We start from the raw sequence: 22,348 nt of genomic DNA, 5'->3' as shown, positions 1-22,348 counted from the left end.
TTTTTTTAGTGCTTTTCTTACATAATAGATACTATATGGATTTGCCTTCCCTCCATGTAGTACTTCTACCAAATCTGCCATCCATGGACACGCAGAATGCCTTATCTAACATCATGGTAGTCCACATAGCATTCTTCTGTCCAAGGAGCTCACCTTAAGTCAACTGGTTTGTGGCAGTGGGCACATGCTTGTGGAATTCACTGGTCTCAACATATTCCTCATCCTTCTGAAACAGCTGGCTTGATAGGGCAGTGAAATGGCTTTTTGAGTGCCAGCTAGGTGGCAGCACCTCAGAGGGCTGGAAGCTTGCATATGCTCCAGATTAGCACCCAGTTTATGTTGCGATTTCTGCCATAGCCAGGATTCAGGAACGAGGCCCAGAACTGGGAGTGGTATGACTCTCAGAGACCTCTAGTGATCCAGTAGCAAAGTTTTGCTTCCTGTGTCTGTGACCTTATGCTCTGCTAGTCTTGTGGTCTTAGTGGCTGTCTTCAGTAATTTTGTTTGGCTTTTGATGTGGTCTTTCCATCCACAAACTTGGTCTTCCTTGAGGGGTAGCAGATCAGGGACTTACTTGTGGATCATGAAGTCTAGAAGAATTGCTGCATTATACAGAACAAATTATTAGCCACTTTGAGTAAGGATTTCTTCTCTGAAAAGAATGAATAATGTACTTCATTCAAAAGATTGTTTTGAAGTTCAGATGGGTGATATTCGCAGAGCGCATACATGTTGCCTGGACCTGGAGTGGATGTTTGCATTAAATTCTACAGTTGTCTCTCCTTTTGGGGGAACATTTCTCCTATGATCGCTTGAGTTCTTTCTTTCCTGCTGTGTATTCCATAGTTTGCTTCTGAAATTCCCTTTATGTATTTTCTTTACATGCTCTGTATGCTTTAACATTTTAATATTGTCATCATGTTTTTTGTCTTTTTTCCTGAGTTATGGAAAAATTCCTTGAGCCAGTTTTCTAAATCACTGACTTTTTTTTTCCATTCACTACTCACTTCAGAAGTTTCTTTTTTAAATTTATTTTCAGCATAACAGTATTCATTATTTTTTCACCACACCCAGTGCTCCATGCAATCCATGTCCTCTATAATACCCACCACCTGGTACCCCAACCTCCCATCCCCCTGCCACTTCAAACCCCTCAGATTGCTTTTCAGAGTCCATAGTCTCTCATGATTCACTTCCCCTTCCAATTTCCCCCAACTCCCTTTTCCTCTCTAACTCCCCATGTCCAATTGAGTGATTGTGATTTTTATTTGAAAGCAAGCTGTTATTATTTTAGATTGTTTAATTTTCACACATTTAACCTCTTTTTCAAAAATAAAAAATGCTTTCTGCTATAAAGTAGTATATGTTCACTATAAAAATTTAGATTATAAAATAGCCACTATTTTATTTATTTTTTAATTTATTTTCACATTTTGTCAGCAGCCCATACCTGACAGGTTTATTATTATATGTTTGTATATGATGTATTTATATATATGTCTATATATGTGTACATACATACATGTGAAAGATCTTACTGTAATACTTTTGTTACCTCTTTTATAATTTAATAATATAACATGTCAGTAACCATAGATGTATGTTATTCTTTTAAATAATAATATTCTTTCAGATTTTGTTTTAAATAAATATAGGAATTTTTTAAAGTATTCTTCCCTCTTATAGAAAGGAAAACATTTGATATGATTTTTAAAAATTGTCTCTTTTTGTGAGGAACTGGCTATCTTTATATATCTAGTGATTGTATTTCCAATTTGTTCATATTTACAAGGGGAAGTTTACATTTGCTGTGTTGGAATCTGAGAAGAGTTCTGTCAGAAACTATGTAAGGCCCTGTTTAGTTACCTTGGACATACTCTGTTGGCCAGATAAGTGGTCCACAAGACCCTTGAGCAATAGAGAGGGGCTACTGGTGAAACTACTGCATGGTAGGGAAGGTCCATCCTTCACTGAGGGCATTTATTGTCTGTGTAGAAGCAGTGGTCAAGACAGAGATCCACCTGTCTATATAGAATGAAAAAAGAGCTCTGGGCCAAGTGATATTTATGAGTAGGCCAAGTAGTGGGATTCCTCTTTCATATTTGTTGCAAGAGTCCATGTTAGGTGAGTTCCATGTTACTTGGACCAAATCCCTTCATAACACCATTTTGCCACAATATCTTTACTTTGATTAGCATGCTGCTTCACCTAGTGAATGGTGAGGATGGACATAAAAGTTGGCTGCCATGTACTAGGGACATTGGTAGAACTCCATTAATCCTTGGGTCTGCAACTGACCAACTATCATTGTTTGTTTGTTTGTTTGTTTGTTTTGCTGGCCCCTACGGCTCTGGGCTTTCAGGTTCTCTGGATTTGTAGGAGAATTGCATTCACTTACTCCCTCAGACAGGGTTCCTCCTTTGCTGTGTTCATTTGCAGACTTGGTTTAATCCTACCTATGCCATACCTAACAGAAATCTTCCTAAGTGTCTGGACACTGATGGCATCTATCTCTGTTTCGGAGAAGCAGATAAAAACAAAAAACATTCCTCATTGTGTATTTTGTAGGTCATGCTAACAGGTTTGGGGGAGGGGGAAGAATTTAAATTTATGGACTCATATAACTCCTCTTACACCATCTTGTATCCTGGTCAAAGAGAGAAATGGATTTACCAGTATGAAATACATTCATGAATCTGGGTGTATTATATCTCCTACTTTTCCTTTATCTACCAGATATTTCTGTTTTTATGACAGATGATTCAACACGTGTTCCTCTTGGAGAAAACAAGGACTACATCAATGCTAGCTATATTAGAATAGTCAATTCTGGAGAAGAGTATTTTTATATTGCTTCACAAGGACCACTGCCAAGTACCACAGATGACTTTTGGCAAATGGTTTTAGAGAATAACTCTAATGTTATTGTTATGATAACCAGAGAGATAGAAGGTGGAATTATCAAATGCCACCATTACTGGCCCATTTCTATGAAGAAGCCTATGGAACTGAAAAATTGTCGCATCTTCCTGGAGAACTATCAGATACTTCAATATTTCATCATCCGAATACTTCAAGTTGTGAAGAAGTCTGTAAGTTTAAAAAAAAATCAGTAGGAGCGATATTAAGATAAGCCACCTGTCAGGATGAGAAGTTAGGATTAGGATGTGTTATAGATTGGGGATACTTTTTTGAGTAACTTGTTTTTAATGCTCCCTGATACCAGAAACTAAGACACCACTGTGTCTAGCTTCTTAACCAAACTGACTGGAGAGATGAAAAACCTAAACGGGAGGTGGGGCAGGGAGCAACAGTATTGGAAGTTGCCTAATCCTGGGATGTCCTTTGGCTGCTTCTGTTGAGTGTGACAGAGGTGTATGGAGTCTTTAAGGTATATTTCTAACCACTGTGTCAGGTACAATCACAGCCGTACTGATTATTGGAGATATGGGTATGCTTACTGATACTTTCAGTTACTGTGCTCCATGGTAATGAGGGATGCTTTGAAGGCCTGGAAGGGAAGTACATAGCTTCATGTATGGCTTGGGGGAAGGTTTGCTGGAGGAGGGAACATATGGATTGAGAACTACTCAAATGAAAAAGATGGAAAGAAAAAGTAGGTAATCAAGATCTAAAATAGCATGGGGGTATATATAGAGGATTGCAGGTAATTAAGTGTTTCAGGAAGGTAAAAGTTTAATGCCAAGGAATAATGAGAGGTGAGATGAGGCTATAGAAAGTAAGCAGGGAGCAGTCAGAACATGAAATATCTTGGATGTTGGCTAAGGAGCACAAACTTCTTTATGAAGATAATTAGGAGACATTGAAGAATTTCAATAAGCAGGTGCCATGATCAGTCAAGGCGGTTGGTATTGAGATGGAAAGCAGAGACTTTGGTGTTTTTTCATATCAGATTGGCTGACTTATATGGGGCTTATGACTCGTAACGTTTTTTTATGAGCAGTCAAAATTAAGCTATCCAATACAATTAGCTACATGTGGCTATTTAAGCTTAAATTTAATTCAGTGTCTCACTTACAGTAGCCATATTTCTATTGTTTAGTTACATGTCACTAGTGGCTATCATATTGGGCAGCACAGATTCAGAACATTTGCATCATTGTAGAAAGTTCTCTTGGGAAGTGATAATTTCTAAAATCTAAAACTCATAAATTTCTTGCTTTAATAGATTCAAAAAATATAAAAGGAATGGTTTATAGGAGAAAGTGATGAATTCCATTGCTCTAAGTGGATTTAATTAGCAAGTAGGTGATACATGTGTTTGAGAGGAATGAAGGGGATGAGAGTTAAACAAGAAGTCTGTTAAGAGTGATGAGTCATCACCAAAGAAGTTGATTGGAGTCCAAACAATAACTAAGAAAAAGGTTGCTGGAAGTGCTGAAGTTGGAACCCATAAATTTTCAATAGCAATAAAATATATACCTACATGATTATTTTCTTCCCAGCAGCCTAACTATGGGATTCCTGAGCACAGGTTATGGAACTGACCCAGATGTTGTCCACTACGTGTGGTAAGATTCAAAGGATGAAGGGTGTTAACGATTTGGTAGGAACATGATTCAGATAATCAGCCATGAAATCTAAATTTAGGGCCACAAATGGAACCACGAGCCAGTCAAGTAAGAGCAAGTGGAGGATATAAAGGACGGAGGAACTCCATTTGGTCACCTTGTTGTTGGAGTAGGAGTGAGGCACAAATGAGGTGGTAGCAGATGATCTTCTGGTCAGAAACTGATGTTGGAGTTTAAAAACTGGAAAATTTTTGATACTGGACATTATAGGTAATGATAAGTTCAGGGAGTGACCATCACTGTGAGGACTAGAAGAAACGAGTAGTCTCCTTTGCAAGAGAGAAATATAAATGCTATGAGGTTAGAGTGTCCGTTGGGCTGTTGAGACTTCAGGTTTGCCCTGGATGATGTCAGAGCCTGTGGGAGAGGGAAGGTCAGGGTCTTCAGTAAATGTGGCAGATGGACTGGAGGCTAAAGCCACTGGGTCATAGCAATGAGAGGGTGAAGGTATGAAGCTAAAGGGTATGAGACTCAAAAGGGAGTGGGGTTTTTCACAAGAAGAAATGGTGGATTGGAAACAGGAATGGGCATCAAGGAGTACCCAACCTAATCTCTATGCTCTGTGGGACCTGGAGACGGGAGAATAGGTGGCCTCCATGGCGGGGTTGGGGTGGGGGAGAGGCTGCAGAGAAAGAAGTGCTGTGAGGCAAGGAAGGAAAGGGAGGAAGCGTTTAGGGAAATGAAGAGGATTTCAAAGAGTTTACTAGGAGATGGGGCACCTGTGTGCAAGGGGAGAGGCTGACAAGTTAAAGGAGTAGGGTGGGAGGGAAAGATGGAATTGAAAGGTATGAGGAGGATCTGCGCATAGGTGGTAACCAGAGGGGCCAAGAATGATGGCTGACGCTTGCTGGCTGTGTGCTAGCCCTTGCGCTTGGTTGTGCACCTGGAAACTCACCTCAGCCCTCAGTCCCCCAGGACTTGCTGATTCCCTCCCATGTTAACCAGGTGTTGTACCAGGTGCCAGAGACAGAACACACACACAGTCTCAGCTCTTAGAGTGCTTATGGTCTAGTGGGAAAGGAAGTTCCAGCTGACTGGTGAGGCACATATTATGGAAGAAGAAAGACAGCCTGCTTGAAGAATATAGGCAGGTGGGAGGCACAGAGGAATGATCTGTTTGCAAGGACGAAAAAGCTAGGGTCCATCTGTGGAGACTTGGCAAGGGGTTGGTGGCCTTTGGTCTGAAGCCCACAGGCTTCAGAACCATGGGGTTCATGTTTGAAGAGTCTGCATCAGGATTTCTGTCTGAATGGTATTCGGTCAGGAAAGTGGTGAGGACTACCTTTATGCACATTCTTAGTGGTCACCAGTGGCAAAAGAGATTTAAGCCCTGAAACACGCATGGTAGGGTTTAGAGCTGTCCTCAACTTGGTGCCTTCACAAGCTTTGCAAGGGGTGTTGGCATCATTCAATTTCATGTACCAGTGTGTCAAACTTGAGTTTTCTATTTGGGACTTAGGAAAACTTATTTCTGTTTGGAACTCAGGAAAAATGTGTGCATTAGGGAGAAGTAGGGGAGGAGCAAGAGGCCCATCCTGAGTTTTCCCACAAGGGTTCCCAGTAAAGTAAAATGAGGGCTTCACACTGCGAAAGGCTCCCACTTTGGAAGGGATGATGGGTAAACTCAAAGTCCTTTATCTGTCAACTCTGAGGAGTTTCATGACTGTGTTTCTAGAGGTCTCAGCACAAAAGTGGGGGCTCAGTCCGCTCACTTGGTCATCACGTACCCTGTCCTCATCAGCAGAAGAGGTTAGGGCCCTGCCAGTCAAGCAACTTGGCAGCACCTACCTTTAAATTTAATATCATAATATTTAAGCTAAGATAGAACACTTTTATTAATGTGTTAGCCCATCTTTCACTCTGAGTTTCTTAGGTTCTTGGTTTTTCGGCAGTACCATGGTCCAGAACAAAGATGGTAGATTTGAATTCAGGAGGCCTGCAGTATAGTCCCAGCTCTAAACATGTGAGCTTTCTGACCTAACATGTATCTCCCAATCACCCTAATCCTTACTTTTTCATCTGTAAAATGGGGAGGAAACAGTACCTACCTCCCAGAGTTGGCATGAGGATTAAATGAAAGAATGCATGTGAAGTCTCTAGCATACCCCGCACACATCGCGAGTGCTTAAATCGTGCTGCCTCTTCATAGTGTGATTTTCATTATTGTATGACCACAGAGCCTTTAGTAGTAGTAGCGGTGGTGTTAGTAGTAGTAGTATATTAAAACTTCAATTTAGATCTTTAATATAAGAAGTTGATAAATCTCTCTTCTCCTTCCTCCTCCCTCCGTCCCTTCTTCTCTGTCCCCTTTTCTCCCTCCCCTTCTCTCTCCACAGACAGGAAGTAGTCACTTTGTAAAACACTTGCAGTTCACCAGCTGGCCAGACCATGGCACTCCTGCCTCGGTAGATGGCTTCATAAAGTACGTGCGTTATGTGAGGAAGAGCCACCTTACAGGACCTATCGTTGTTCACTGCAGTGCTGGCGTGGGCCGGACGGGGGTGTTCCTCTGTGTGGATGTTGTGTTCTGTGCCATTGAAAAGAGCTTTCCAGTAAGTGTGTGAATTAAACAGATAACTGATGCTGTTAGTAAACATTCTGCTTGTAACAGCCTTCTAGTACCTAGAGACAGATTGGGCCTTCAGGAGAACTCGGTAAAGAGAAAACCTGTGAACTTTGGGGACCTGCTTCTCAATTTGGTGCTGCAGGTTCCCGGAGGTGGCTATGATGATGACAGTACAGAAAGCACACAGAGGACATGGGACAGTGTAGAGGCACAGTAGAGGCACAGTGAATGTGACTTAACTTCCCTTTCCTCCCCTCTTCCCACACCTAAGGTTTTTAAATCTTGTTAAAGAACGTTGATGAAGTATATGCCTGTTCCTAATGAACAGAAATGCATGCACATGAGCACACTGGAAAAAATGTGGACTTTAGGGTTTTAATGAGAGATCCCTAGCTTGGACTGCCAATTTTGCTTCATACTTTAGATTTTGGTGATATTGATCACATTGCTCATCCTCTTGGAAACCCAGTTTTCTCTTACGTAAAATAAGGATAATATTTTTGGGTTTGAGTTCATCATTAACAATTCTTTGCTTTCCTTCCGAATTTGGAACCAACTGAGAGATAGACCCAAGAATTAGACACATATTAATTATCCTGTTACCTCTACTGTTGATTAAACTGCTTAGGGAACGTGACCTGAGATTTGTGGCCAGAAAGGCTGACTCACTGAGCTGTTTTTCCCGCACTGTGGAAGTGCAAAGGGCCTGTTTACTAGCAGGCCCCGGGGTGGGAGGCGGGGAGTGGCTCTTACCACCAGGACCACAAGGAATGGAAAACAACCATACCTCTGGCATGACAAAGCGGGCTAGTAGGCATTTGTCTTGCCAGACAAATTCTGCAGTTAGATTATCGTCACAAAAACTAAATCTCAGTTCCATCAGGGCCTTCACTACCTAGTTAAACCCTGACTGTGGGAGGCTCTCTCCCTTGGCAGCAGAATGGCTGTTTTGGTTCCAGAACTCACCATCCTCAGGCCATATTATTCCGGAGGGTGGGAAAATGGCCTTTCCCCGTAACTCCTTGGAGGACAGAGGAAATTTCTTTTTGTCAGAAACTTGAGCCAGTATCTCCCAGCATTTCAGCTGCTTCCGAGTTTTAGCCCCTTGCCTGACTTAACCGCTGTGGGAGATGCTGGTCTGTTTGGGCCGGTCAGGACTACTCCAGACTGTAAGGCTGAGAGTGAGAGAGGAATGGTTTTTCAAAGCAAACTCAGAGAATGAATATAAAGTAGACAGTCCTCTCCACTCTCTCCCAACCAAAAAAAGACCAATGTGCTAAAAAAGTGCTGAAAATTTAAGTAGTATAATTCTGATATTACCCATTCTCATAACTAATGTTGTTTGATCCTTTTAGCAGAAATTTGTTAGTATGATTTTCTTTTATATATTTCCCATTATAATTTCTTAAATAATTGGTTTATGGTTGTCCTTATTTTATTTTCCTTGTAGAAACTGTAAAACCTGTACATATTATACTTCATGATCCTAAGGAGCACTGTTTTCTCCCACATTTTATCTTTAAACTCAGAATGTGTTTTATAATGAGTCAGGTTTAATTGACAGTGTTTTTCTTAGTGATACATAAAATAATGATACATTTTGCAATTTGACAGAGTAATTCAAAAATAGAAAATGCATCCATTGTTTCCTTATTGGCTTTCCACAGAACCTTGAACCGTCAAATGTTCTTACTGATGCCCCTTTCTACTCTTTTCAGAAATTTTGTCCAGACTTTCCTAGAAATTGAGAGTAAGCATTTAGAAACTTCAAAGCAGTTGGCTGTATTGCTGTGACATCCAAGAGCATAACCAGTGAGGGGGACTGGTCTTAGTGAACAGGGGATAGACCAGTTTGTGTGTTGTGGAACTCTCATGCCATGTCATACATGCAGCAAGCTGCGTACGAGCTGTGTGAGGCTGCACAGTTGTGACCTGTAATGTCGTAAGATGCCTTGATCAATTATAACTCCAAAGGATATGAAAAGCTGAGGATATGTAACCATTTATTTCTTTTTAAATTGTACTTCTATAACCATTTGCATTTTTAATCACACCTGCTTAATAATCCATAAAATGTTGGGAGCAAACGGGCTCTTGCCTTGCAGAAACACTGAGATTGCTCTGTAGTTGGAACATTCTTGATCGACCTTTCTCCTCCAACAGTCTTAGTTATTGTATTATCACATAATGAAGTGAATAGTACATTAGCCTTTTCATAATGAAAAATTCTTGCAACACCACTGTGCACCCTGTCCAGTTTACCCAGCAGGGTTTGTATTTTTGTTTGTTTTTGTTTCTGTTCTTCGTAGTAAGAGTCTCTTGATGAAGCAGTGTGATTTATCTCTGGGCACCAGTTCCCTGATCTGTGTAATACCTCATACGGCTTTCTTACCTTTGCAGCTCTGCGACCAGAATATAATTCTACACAAAGCTCAAGCTCCAAATCACATCAGGTTACAGTGTTATACTTTGCATTTCTGCACAGTTTAGAGCTAGTTGTTTGTCAATAATCCAACGGAAAAAAGGAAGAATTCTTCCTTCTTAACACTTCATGTTCAAATAACACGCATGCTGAAAGAATCACCGTTAGCCACATCTCGGTGTCCATTAAGCTGCAGTGCCAAACACCTTGATACTTGCATTTGCTTCATAAGTTGGTACCAATACATACCCTTAGCCCATCCCTGACTTTGTCAAGCTGTCATGTCATTAGAAAATGGTACTTTCTGTGGGTCTCTCCTTGTGCACCTGCCAGAGGAGTACACAGCCCTGAACCATTGCCTGACCTCGTCATAGGTGGGCTGTGAGCACTGAAGGGGCCTGCCTGTGCAGTGTGGGGGAGAAAAAGAAAAGAAAAGAAGATGGTACTTTAGCTGTCCTTTTTGCCACATATTTACCCCAAATTCCCAAGACATCTTCAATAGCCATTCTTCATTGTCCTGGTAATTGTGTATGGGTTTGTAATCTTAGCAATTCTAAGAGCTATTTTGTGAGTCTGCAGAACATTAATGTTACAAGTGAAAAATAATGAACATTAGCTTCTGTTTTTTTTTTAATTTTTTTTAATTTTTTATTTTTTAGCTTCTGTTTTTTAAATGTAATATTCTTTTAAATAATTCTTTTGTCTTTGAACAAAAAGACATGTGTTCAAAAGGAACTTTTGAACTTATTTCTTTTTTTTGACAATGAAAAATACATTTTAATAGTTTGTTTGCTTTGTTAGCCAGTACATCATTGCAATTAAGACAGGTGTGGTTTAAGCATTCACAGTCAATAATGGCTATAAGATTCAACATAAGGAATTATAGTTCCAAGTAAAATGAACGTGAACTCTTTCTGCCTTCATATCTTTGCATTTACCTCCATTATCATCATTTGGTTAACTACTGTAGCTGCATCCAGAAAGCTGTGTTTTTCTAGATAAGGCAGTGCAGTGAAACTTGTTTTACCATCCTTAAATTAAGATTAAAAAAGAATAATATAAATTCATTTCCATAAATTGTCTAATCTTCAATTATAAATTTAAAAATAGGCTTTCAGTAACAGTTTTTAAATTCAGTGAGATTTCACTTTGTTATATTTCCTCATATGGATCAGACTTTTGGTTTCGAGTCTAAGAACTCCTTACCTAGCCTAGGTCCCAAATAACTTTTGCTATATTGTTTTCTCATCGTTCTGTGTTTTATGTTTAACATTTAAGTCCATAATCCATTTTCAGTTAATTTTTGTATAAGGTATGAGGTTTAAGGTAAGGTTTACTTTTCCTTTCTTTATTTTTTAAAAATTTTTTTGCCTATGTTTGCCTTTTTGCCTAATTATGTCTAATTTTCTAACACCATTTGTTGAACAAGCTGTTCTTCCTCTCTACCAGATTGTTTTGCACCTTCATCAAAAATCACTGGGCATGTTTGTGTGGGCCATTTTCTGGTTGTATATTCTGTTCCATTGATCTGTGTGTCTTATCCTTCTACCAATACTACTCTATAGATTCCTGTATCTATATAGTAAGTTTTAACATCAGGAAGAGTGATTCCTTTATTCTTTTTCAAAATTGTTTTAACTCTTACAGAGTTTGTGCTTTCCCACATAAGTTTTAGAATTAGCTTGTCTACATCTACAAAAAAAGCTTGCAGGGATTTGGTAGGAATTTCTTTAAAGCTGTAGATCAGTTTGGGGAGAACATCATGACATCTTTGCTATGTTGAATCCTCCAGTCCATTAACATGGCATGTCTTTTCATTTATTTAGGTCTTCTTTAATTTCTTTCATCAGCATTTTCTCATTTTCAGCATTTAGATCTTATATGTGTTTTTTTAGATTTCCTCTTTGGAGCACTTATAAATGGATTGTGTTTTTTACTATCAGCTTCCACATGTGCATTGTTAGTATGTAGAAATGTGATTGTTTTTGTGTGTTTTTGCTGATCTTCTGTGCTGTGATTTCATTGAACTCACTAAATCTAAGAGGGTTTTGGGGGGGTTCTGTTTTGTTCTGTTTTTAGATTCCTTGGGATTTTCTACATAGACCATCATTCTAGTTACAGATAGGGACAGCTTTTTATCTTCCTTTCCAACCTGCATGCCTCTTGTTTCTTTTTCTGGCCTTGTTAAACTACCTAGAACTTTAAGTATTAGATTGAATAATACATGTGGTGAGAGCGAACATGCTTGCCATTACTAATATTAGGGGGAAAGCAAATTAAAACAAGTTGTTTGTCAAATACCCTTCCAGCATCAACAGGAAATATAGTCTTCTGAACTTTGAATTTATTAACAGATTATATTTATTAAACAAACCCCATTTGGTTGTGGCTTCCATTTTTTTAAAGTATGCTTTCTTTTCTATATATTAATGTTAGGTAGTTAGGTGAATAAAAGTTCATAATTGTTATACCATTATGTATGAACTTTTTTATTCCTTGTAACATTCGTGTTGTCTTATATTCCATTTTTTTCTGATGTTAATATGATTAGACATTCTTCCTTTTTTGTCAGCATATATTCATCATATCTTCTACCCCTTCATTTTCAATGTCTCTGTCTTTTTGTTTTAGCTATCTCTCTTATTATTTAATATTGTTCTGGATTTATCAGCTAACATAATTGAACTGGAGAATAAAATAAGAACACTAAAAATGGGGAAAAAGTAATATTATTTTTACTTGTAAACATTGTTGATTACTGGGGAAACTCAAGATAATTTATTGGAAAATTTTAACACATGATAGAGAATTCAATAAGTTTGGTGTGTGTAAAATTATATACAGAACACAATAAACTACATATATATAAACAACAACAACAACAAAAAACAAGTTGTTTGTAAAAGACCCCATGAAGAGAATGAAAAGACAAGCTACGGATTTGGGGAAACTGCAAATAACATATCCAACAAAGATTTTACATTTAGAATTTAGAAAGCATCCTCAAAACTCAGTAGTAAAGAACAGAAACCAAAAAAGGAGCCAATTAGAAAATTGGTAAAAGATATGAACAGACATTTCACCAAAGAGGATAAAAAGATGACAAATTACCACATTTAAAAGATGTTCAGCTTCACTAGCTTTTAGGGAAATGAAATTAAAACTATGATGAAGTATCACTAGACATCTATCAGAAAGACAAATATAAAAAATGACACCACCAAGGGCTGGTTGAAGAAACGAGTTGAAGAAATGAGATTAACCATTTGTTGCTTGTGGGAATATAAAATGGTATAAAATAGTTTTACAATTTTCTTTTCCTTTCCTTTCTTTTCTTTCCTTTCCTTTTCTTTGAGAGAAAGCAGTGTGGGGGAGAGGGGCAGAGGGAGAGAGAGAATATTAAGCAGGCTCCACATTCATTGCAGTCCTCAACACAGGCCTTGGTTTCATGACCCTGGGATCATGACCTAAGCCAAAATAAAGAGCCACTTTCTTGACTAACTTAGCCACTCAGGTGCCCCTGCAATTTCTTTAAAACAAACAAAAACGAAACTAAACTAAATTTACCATATAACTCCAGCAATAGCACTCTTGGGTGTTTGTCCCAGAGAAATGAAAACCTACCTTCACACAAAAACCTGTATGTAAATGTTCATGGTAGATCTGTTCATAATAGCCCCAAACTGGAATTGACCTAGATGTCCTTCCACAAGCTGATGATTCAACAAACCAGTATATATCCATACCATCCAATACTACTAAGCAATAAAAAGGAGTGAACTATTGATATGCATAATTTGGATATATTTCAAAGCAATCATACTAAATGAAAAAACGTCTCAAAAACTTAGAAATTATGTGATTCCATTCATATAATCTTGTTGAAGTAACAAAACAGTCAATATGGAGAACAGATGACTGGTTGTCAAGGGTTAGGAACTGAGTTGGATGAGCAGTTCTAATGGATAACAGGAGGAAGTCCTGTGGTGGAACAGTTTTGCATCTTGATTGTGGTTGCTGTTACCGGAGCCTTCACTTGGGATAATATTGCACAAAAATACACAAGCGCATCACACAATCTCACAAATGATTGCCTGAAAAAATGGCAAAACCTGAATAGGCTCCGTGGATCATACTAATGTCAGTTTCTGGGTTTTGCTATTATACTATATGTATATAGGATGGCATAATTGGGGAAGATTGGGTGAAGGGCACATAGGATCTCCATGTACCTTTTTTTCCTAACTTACTGTATATCTATAATTCTAGTATAAAAATTTAATGGCTCAATTAAAATTTTAAATTATTATATAAACCAAAAGTTATAAAGGAATGGTTATATTTTCTTTGATTTTCACCTATTTGGGGGTTATAGTTAGCAAACCTTAAAATTTCATGTTTTGATGTGGTCTTGCTGAATATGACTGGTCCTCAGCTTGCACTGCTTGACTCTCCAGGCAACTTTAGCAGCACTTGAGCTGGTCTGTAACCTGTTCTGCTGGTGATGCTCCTTGATGCTGCTGTCAGATGGCCAGAAGAGTTTCTAAACACTTAACTACCAGTTTCTGGGCTCATCTTATTGTGGAATAACAACAGTCCCTTGCAGACCCACATCAGCTCAGCAACCACATTGGGTATGCTGGTCTCCATGCACAGGTTGCAGACTCTGGTATCAGACCAACTGTTGCTCAGGGTCTCCATTTGAGCCAAGAAGGCTCTTTAGATGAGAAACAGCTGTGTTACTATATGGCCAGAAAAAGTATCCTGTGCTTCAGACTTTTCCAGAATCACAGTGCTGCTTTAAGTTTTCCCTTTGGAGAACAGAAAAGTGGATATGGGCAAATTTGTTGTTATTTCTTTTGGAGAGCATTTCTTATTGTAAATGATTGCTTCCTGCTTTTTCCTGGAAACCCCTTTAACCTAAAGTCTTCCTTATCCATTAGACTAGGTTAAATATAGTATGTTTTCTTATAGCTGAAAATGAGAACTTTCTGGTTAAATTTTGACATCTCTTTAACTGGGAAGAATTATGGAGTACTCATCTGGCAGTCTGTGGGTTTGTGTTTTTCCCCATGTGAATAATACAAAATCACTGTCATCCTGTTGCAGTTCAACATCAAGAATATAGTGACCCAAATGAGAGAACAGCGTTACGGCATGATTCAAACAAAGGTAAGCTCTCACTACATAAATTCTAATAAAAAGAATAATGAACATAAAGATTAACATGTATAGCATGTTACAATTTGTAAATCTCTTTTACCTACTTGATGTTACTGAATTCTCACTGTTTGGGGTAGACATGAATTTTTCTCTGTTATTATCGATGAAGTACTTCACCTTCAGAATAATGAAGTCTGTTCTGTGAGGTTCTGTTCATATAGCACGTGGAGGAGCCAGGCAGGAAACTGGTGTCCTGATGCCCAAACACATGCCTTGTCCATCCATGATGCCGTGTTATTTAAGTAACATATCTAAAATTATTCATAGGTTTCTGGATGACAGTTTTGGGATATTTACTTGCCACTAAATTATCAAAGTCATTGGCACGTCATAAAGGGATAGCATTGATGTTATAGATTAGTTATTAATCATTTGGGAGGGGGAATCAAGAGAGTATGGGTAATGAAAAGCAGCAACCCCTAAATCTTTAAGTTGACCTGTTCTTAGGCCAGTGTTAAATGATAGGAAGCATTTTATTTGAAGTTGGTTTGCCCGAGAGACCTGAGGCTACACCTAAAGAAAAAAAAAAGCTTAAACGTGATGTATCCAGGGAGATATAAGGAAATGGAGGTTGAGGGTAAGTTTCCACTCTGTTCAGTTAAGCCTTGAGTTAACCAGTTCTAGACCGAGCACTGTTTTATGATAAATTTTCTTCCTGGTATTTAAAAAAATAACATATTTTCATAAAGAAGTTCCTAGCTAAATGTTTGCACTTTTTAGGAACCTTCCTTTATGGTTGAAATTACAAGTATGTTTTCTGTAAGTGGATAGTGGTATTCAGCTACTTACCATCCTGTTATTTTTCATATGTATGTATATAGGAGCAGTATTTCTTTTGTTATAAAGTTGTGCTTGAAGTTCTTCAGAAGCTTCTGACTTTAGATTAAGAAAGACTTCTGTTGCCTCACATTTCAAATTATCAAGTGGCTTGGAGTCTTCTCACAAAGAACACTTCTGGCTGTGCCGACAGGCTTTGCTTACGGGTACCATGTGCTTTCTTGTTGTATCATTTGACTTTCTCTCTGACAACTCCCTGAAGGCAGCATCATTTGGTTTGGGGTGAACAGTGTTTATCCATTAATCTTACTTAGATAATATCAAAATATACTCCCACATTTTCCCGTGAAACAAAAGTTGCATGAAACAACTGCAGCTTATTTGGTTGACGGGAGAGAGCCTAGTAATGGACTTAAACTGTACTCATTAAGATTTCATTTGCATAGGCAGCTAAAGGGAGCTGAGGATTTCCAGAACCTTATAAAGCCCTTACCTTATTCTGGAGAATACAGGGCCAGTAAATGCAAGATCACATCATGAGCTCTTAGAGGCCTTTTCAGGACAGTTACTTAACCCATGTTTTGTTTGTTTGTTTGTTTGTTTGTTTAGCTAGAGTCTGTATTTGTTTAGCTAGAGTCTGTTATTTGAATAACTCAGTTCACTAATTAGGATGACTTAAACTTCCATACAAATTGGATTCCATTTTCTCATAGTTCCACACTCTCGGGGGGGCCCAGAGACCTCAGAGGTCAAGCTGCCTTTCTAGAGCAGCTGCACAGGGACCTGTTGGTTTGGGAAGTATTTCATGGGTGGGCAGAGTTCCCCTGCTCCATCACATGAGCACACTAGTGAATGGTCCAAAACTAAAATAGATGTTTATATAGAAAGTCCAAGAGGAGATTTTTGTCCGGCTTGAGCTCTTTCCTATCCCACCCTAACACTTAACATATTACTCAGTCTGCTTTGTTAAAAGCACATATTATATTTTACTTGCCTCTTAGTCTTTGCCCTTTAGCTAACCAATAAACTTTGATATAAGCATTATTACATAAGGCTATGTATCTCTTACGCCAGATATATTTCTCAAACTAAGATCTTATGATAGTCATTTTTTTCTTCAGAGTTCCATTAAATCATTTCTTTCCATTACTGCCCCACCTCTGCTGTAACATTTAAAAGTTGGCTTTGGGAACTAGGCTTTGGAAAACCAAATTCATAGTTGTGAAAGGAAAACTTCCATATTCTCTTTTTGAAAAGATGTGGCCATTATTATATCCATCTTATTATATGACTTTGCCTCATACGATTACAGTGATATTTTGGTCAAGGAATTTTAGTGACCAGTTATACCTGATGATAAGCTATTTAGCAATGGCTACATGTCTTTGTACAGTGTAATTCAGTGGAGATCAGAATATTCTATGTATTATATTGAGAAAATTTCTAATATTAATGTAAATCTTGAATTTATAAGAGGCTTATTTTATTCCCTTGGCTGAATGAATATTTGAATTTGTTGAATTAAATTTGATAATTTTCATTTTAGAAATAATTATATTCCAGAAATGTATTTTATATTAAATCAAATTGATGATTCTACCTATTTACATTATTCATATAAATAATAGTCTGTGCTAAACATTAATTTCATTTTGATGATTTGCCCTTAATATTTGTATCCCAAATTTTATTTTCTCTCTGTTATTGTAAAATAATAGATATGATGTACAACAGTATTCATGAGAAAGTTCTATGCTGTTACTTAAATGAAAAGACTTACTATGTATTGCCTGAAGTATTTTTATTATCTAGGCCTTGAAATGTTCTTGTAAAGAAAAATGCCACAATTTTGATGGTAAACATATTTCTTCTTTAATGTGTGCCCTCTATTTTTATAGCTGTACTAATTTTTAGTTTTTCAAAGAAATTAAATAAGTCAATATAGAAATACTTATTGTACTTGTTTTATTTCACTTTTGCAAAGTGAATTCCAAATTGAAAACTTTTGACTAATTGAAATACTAAGTTTCCTACCAACAAAAAAAATCATTCTTAGCCGAGGATATGAATATGAAACTCCCACTGACACCTTTGTAAGTATATGAAAGCTTATTTAGAGGAAAGTTTAAATCATTTAGATAAAAGCATACATATATGCATTTAATAATGTTCAACTTTAAATACATATATTTAAAGTGGCATTGTGCTTGATGGACTTACATGTTGGACCAAAGCTTTTCACAAATAAACATTGTAGGTTTTATTCTCATAGAAGTCTTGGTAATTTATTTTTTCTTGGGCTTTTTACCCTGAATCTATCTAGAACATTATTGAATTTTCAATTACCTTTACATTTACTACTCAAAGTGATTTATTTTTATTGAAAAATCTTAAATGAAAATGCCTAAGTAACCCTAAAACAAAACAGTTTCATTTCCTACTTACTTTTTCTTAATCCCTGGGAAGATTTACTTTTCTTTTTTTTTTTTTAATTCAAAAATTTTTTTAATCTACATATAATGTATTATTAGCCTCAGGGGTACAGGTCTGTGAATTGCCAGATTTACATATTTCACAGCACTCAGCATAGCACATACCTTCCCCAATGTCCATAACCCAACCACCCTCTCCCTAACCCCCTCCCCCAAGCAACCCTCAGTTTGTTTTGTGAGATTAAGAGTCTCTTATTTTTTGTCTCCCTCCTGATCCCATCTTGTTTCATTTATTCCTTTCCTACCCCCCCAACTCCCCCACGTTGCCTCTCAAATTCCTCATATCAGGGACAGCATATGATAATTGTCTTTCTCTTATTGACTTATTTTGCTCAGCATAATACCCTCTAGTTCCATCCACATCGTCGCAAATGGCAAGATTTCATTTCTTTTGATGGCTGCATAGTATTCCATCATATATATATACCACATCTCCTTTACCCAAGATTTAGTTTTTTTTATATGTTGTCTTGATGCAGAAGATTTGGAAAGTATTCATTAGGGAGTGAATTCATTAAGTAGGTCAGTGGCACTCAGTGGGGGTGAAGGACCACTCCATGGAGTACCCCCTTTGTCTACAGCTATAATCAAAAAATAGGAAGTAAGGACTTCATCATGAAACAATTTGAATTACAAGGAACCTTAAAACATACCTAATGTAACTATCATATATGAAACCTGAACATGACAAAGAACAATTTTTATAAACTTTTAATAGCAACATCATATTGGGAAGTGAAAACTTAGAGCCTTCCCATTAGCAAAACAGTAATTCCTGCTAACACTATAGCCTTGCTCTAGAGTTATCTAGGCAATGCAGAAAGACTACAAAAGGAAATAACTGGTATAAATATATTGGAAAGTTAGAACAACATGATATTTTGTCTGTATATTTGTCCACATAGAAAAAATAGATGCAATTAAAATATAGTATTAGAAAAATCTGTATCTTCAATAGGAAAAATGCCTCTGAGCAACAGGGAGATGTAAAAATCTATAAAATACTTAAGATTTTATAGATTAAAAAAATACTTAAGATTTAACTTACCAAAAACTTGACCCACTGATGCTCGCATTCTAAATGTACAGTAAATACATGAAAAGAACCAAGATATTTTTGAAAAAGAAGAGGTTAACTAAGGTGAATTTAAATAAAACATTTTTAGGGGGGGAGGAGTCAAGATGGCGGAGAAGTAGCAAGCTGAGACTGCTTCAGCTAGCCGGAGATCAGATAGATAGCTTATCTAAAGATTGCAAACACCTGAAAATCCATCGGCAGACCGAAGAGAAGAAGAACAGCAATTCTGGAAACAGAAAAACAACCGCTTTCTGAAAGGTAGGACCGGCGGAGAAGTGAATCCAAAGCGACGGGAAGATAGACCCCGGGGGGAGGGGCCGGCTCCCGGCAAGCGGCTGAGCAACCGCGCACAAAATCAGGACTTTTAAAAGTCTGTTCCACTGAGGGACATCGCTCCAGAGGCTAAACCGGGGCAAAGCCCACGCGGGGTCAGCGTGGCCTCAGGTCCCGCAGGGTCACAGGAGGATCGGGGGTGTCTGAGTGTCGCAGAGCTTGCGGGTATTGGAACGGGAAAGCCGGCTACAGAAACAGAGCCGACAGTAAGCTCACAGCTCGGTGTTACCTTGAACCGATCGCAGGCTCGGTGAGCTCGGAGCGCGGCCGGAGGTCAGGCAGACGGGAATAACTGGGCGCTGTTCTCTGAGGGCGCACTGAGGAGTGGGGCCCTGGGCTCTCGGCTCCTCCGGGCCGGAGACCAGGAGGCCGCCATTTGTGTTCCCGTCCTCCGGAACTCTACGGAAAGCGCTCAGGGAACAAAAGCTCCTGAAAGCAAACCCGAGCGGATTACTCACCCCGGCCCCGGGTAAGGGAGGTGTAATTCCACCTGGGGCAAAGACACTTGAGAATCACTACAACAGGCCCCTCCCCCAGAAGATCAACAAGAAATCCAGCCGAGACCAAGTTCACCTACCAAGGAGTGCGGTTTCAATACCAAGGAGAGCAGCAGAATTCCAGAGGAGGAGAAAGCCAAGCACGGAACTCATGGCTTTTTTCCTGTGATTTTTTTTTTTTAGTCTTGCAGTTAATTTAATTTTTTCTTTTTCATTTTTTTTTTTTTCTTTTTCTTCTCGCCTTCGGGTAAAATTTTTTTTTTTTTAACTGTTACCTTTTTCTTTTTTAATGATTTTTTACTAGTTTATCTAATATATATATTTTTTCTTTTTTACATTTTTCTCAGGTGTTTTCTTTTTTTAAAAAAAATTTTTTTTCTTTTCTTTTTTTTTCTTTCTTTCTTTTTGAACCTCTTTTTATCCCCTTTCTCCCCACTCACGATTTTGGATCTCTTCTAATTTAGTTAAAGCATATTTTTCTGGGGTTGTTGCCACCCTTTTAGTATTTTACTTGCCCCTTCATTTACTCTTATCTGGCCAAAATGACAAGACGTAAAAATTCAACGCAAAAAAAAGAACAAGAGGCAGTACCGAAGGCTAGGGACCTAATCAATACAGACATCGGTAATATGTCAGATCTAGAGTTCAGAATGACAATTCTCAAGGTTCTAGCCGGGCTCGAAAAAGGCATGGAAGATATTAGAGAAACCCTCTCGAGAGATATAAAAGCCCTTTCTGGAGAAATAAAAGAACTAAAATCTAACCAAGTTGAAATCAAAAAAGCTATTAATGAGGTGCAATAAAAAATGGAGGCTCTCACTGCTAGGATAAATGAGGCAGAAGAAAGAATTAGTGATATAGAAGACCAAATGACAGAGAATAAAGAAGCTGAGCAAAAGAGGGACAAACAGCTACTGGACCACGAGGGGAGAATTCGAGAATTAAGTGACACCATAAGACGAAACAACATTAGAATAATTGGGATTCCAGAAGAAGAAGAAAGAGAGAGGGGAGCAGAAGGTATACTGGAGAGAATTATTGGGGAGAATTTCCCCAATATGGCAAAGGGAACGAGCATCAAAATTCAGGAGGTTCAGAGAACGCCCCTCAAAATCAATAAGAATAGGCCCACACCCCGTCACCTAATAGTAAAATTTACAAGTCTCAGTGACAAAGAGAAAATCCTGAAAGCATCCCGGGAAAAGAAGTCTGTAACATACAATGGTAAAAATATTAGATTGGCAGCTGACTTATCCACAGAGACCTGGCAGGCCAGAAAGAGCTGGCATGATATTTTTAGAGCACTAAACGAGAAAAACATGCAGCCCAGAATACTATATCCAGCTAGGCTATCATTGAAAATAGAAGGAGAGATTAAAAGCTTCCAGGACAAACAACAACTGAAAGAATTTGCAAATACCAAACCAGCTCTACAGGAAATATTGAAAGGGGTCCTCTAAGCAAAGAGATAGCCTACAAGTGGTAGATCAGAAAGGAACAGAGACCATATACAATAACAGTCACCTTACAGGCAATACAATGGCACTAAATTCATATCTCTCAATAGTTACCCTGAATGTTAATGGGCTAAATGCCCCTGTCAAAAGACACAGGGTATCAGAATGGATAAAAAAACAAAACCCATCTATATGTTGCCTCCAAGAAACTCATTTTAAGCCCGAAGACACCTCCAGATTTAAAGTGAGGGGGTGGAAAAGAATTTACCATGCTAATGGACATCAGAAGAAAGCAGGAGTGGCAATCCTTATATCAGATCAATTAGATTTTAAGCCAAAGACTATAATAAGAGATGAGGAAGGACACTATATCATACTCAAAGGGTCTGTCCAACAAGAAGATTTAACAATTTTAAATATCTATGCCCCCAACGTGGGAGCAGCCAACTATATAAACCAATTAATAACAAAATCAAAGAAACACATCAACAACAATACAATAATAGTAGGGGACTTTAACACTCCCCTCACTGAAATGGACAGATCATCCAAGCAAAAGATCAGCAAGGAAATAAAGGCCTTAAACGACACACTGGACCAGATGGACATCACAGATATATTCAGAACATTTCATCCCAAAGCAACAGAATACACATTCTTCTCTAGTGCACATGGAACATTCTCCAGAATAGATCACATCCTCGGTCCTAAATCAGGACTCAACCGGTATCAAAAGATTGGGATCATTCCCTGCATATTTTCAGACCACAATGCTCTAAAGCTAGAACTCAACCACAAAAGGAAGTTTGAAAAGAACCCAAATGCATGGAGACTAAACAGTATCCTTCTAAAGAATGAATGGGTCAACCGGGAAATTAAAGAAGAATTGAAAAAAATCATGGAAACAAATG

General features: G+C 38.2%; 1 protein-coding gene across 12 annotated transcripts in view; it reads left to right on the top strand.

Annotated features, from left to right (window-relative positions):
• The window catches only part of PTPN20 (protein tyrosine phosphatase non-receptor type 20), a 149,148-nt gene that overhangs the window by 95,041 nt on the left and 31,759 nt on the right, over window positions 1-22,348 (top strand). For 11 of the 12 annotated variants that reach the window (XM_082718424.1, XM_082718425.1, XM_082718414.1 and 8 more), the window contains 4 exons: window positions 2,758-3,092; window positions 6,929-7,144; window positions 14,690-14,752; window positions 15,625-17,812. In XM_082718424.1, the coding sequence (XP_082574550.1) occupies window positions 2,758-3,092; window positions 6,929-7,144; window positions 14,690-14,752; window positions 15,625-15,690 (680 nt within the window). In that variant the 3' untranslated portion in view covers window positions 15,691-17,812. Of the gene's footprint in view, window positions 1-2,757; window positions 3,093-6,928; window positions 7,145-14,689; window positions 14,753-15,624; window positions 17,813-22,348 lie in introns of those variants that run through there. The other variant, XM_082718419.1, reaches the window with a different exon arrangement.

The sequence above is a fragment of the Mustela nivalis genome, assembly GCF_964662115.1.
Source record: "Mustela nivalis genome assembly, chromosome: 2".
In the NCBI taxonomy this organism is placed as follows: Eukaryota; Metazoa; Chordata; class Mammalia; order Carnivora; family Mustelidae; genus Mustela; species Mustela nivalis.
This window is presented reverse-complemented; position numbering and strand designations above follow the sequence as displayed.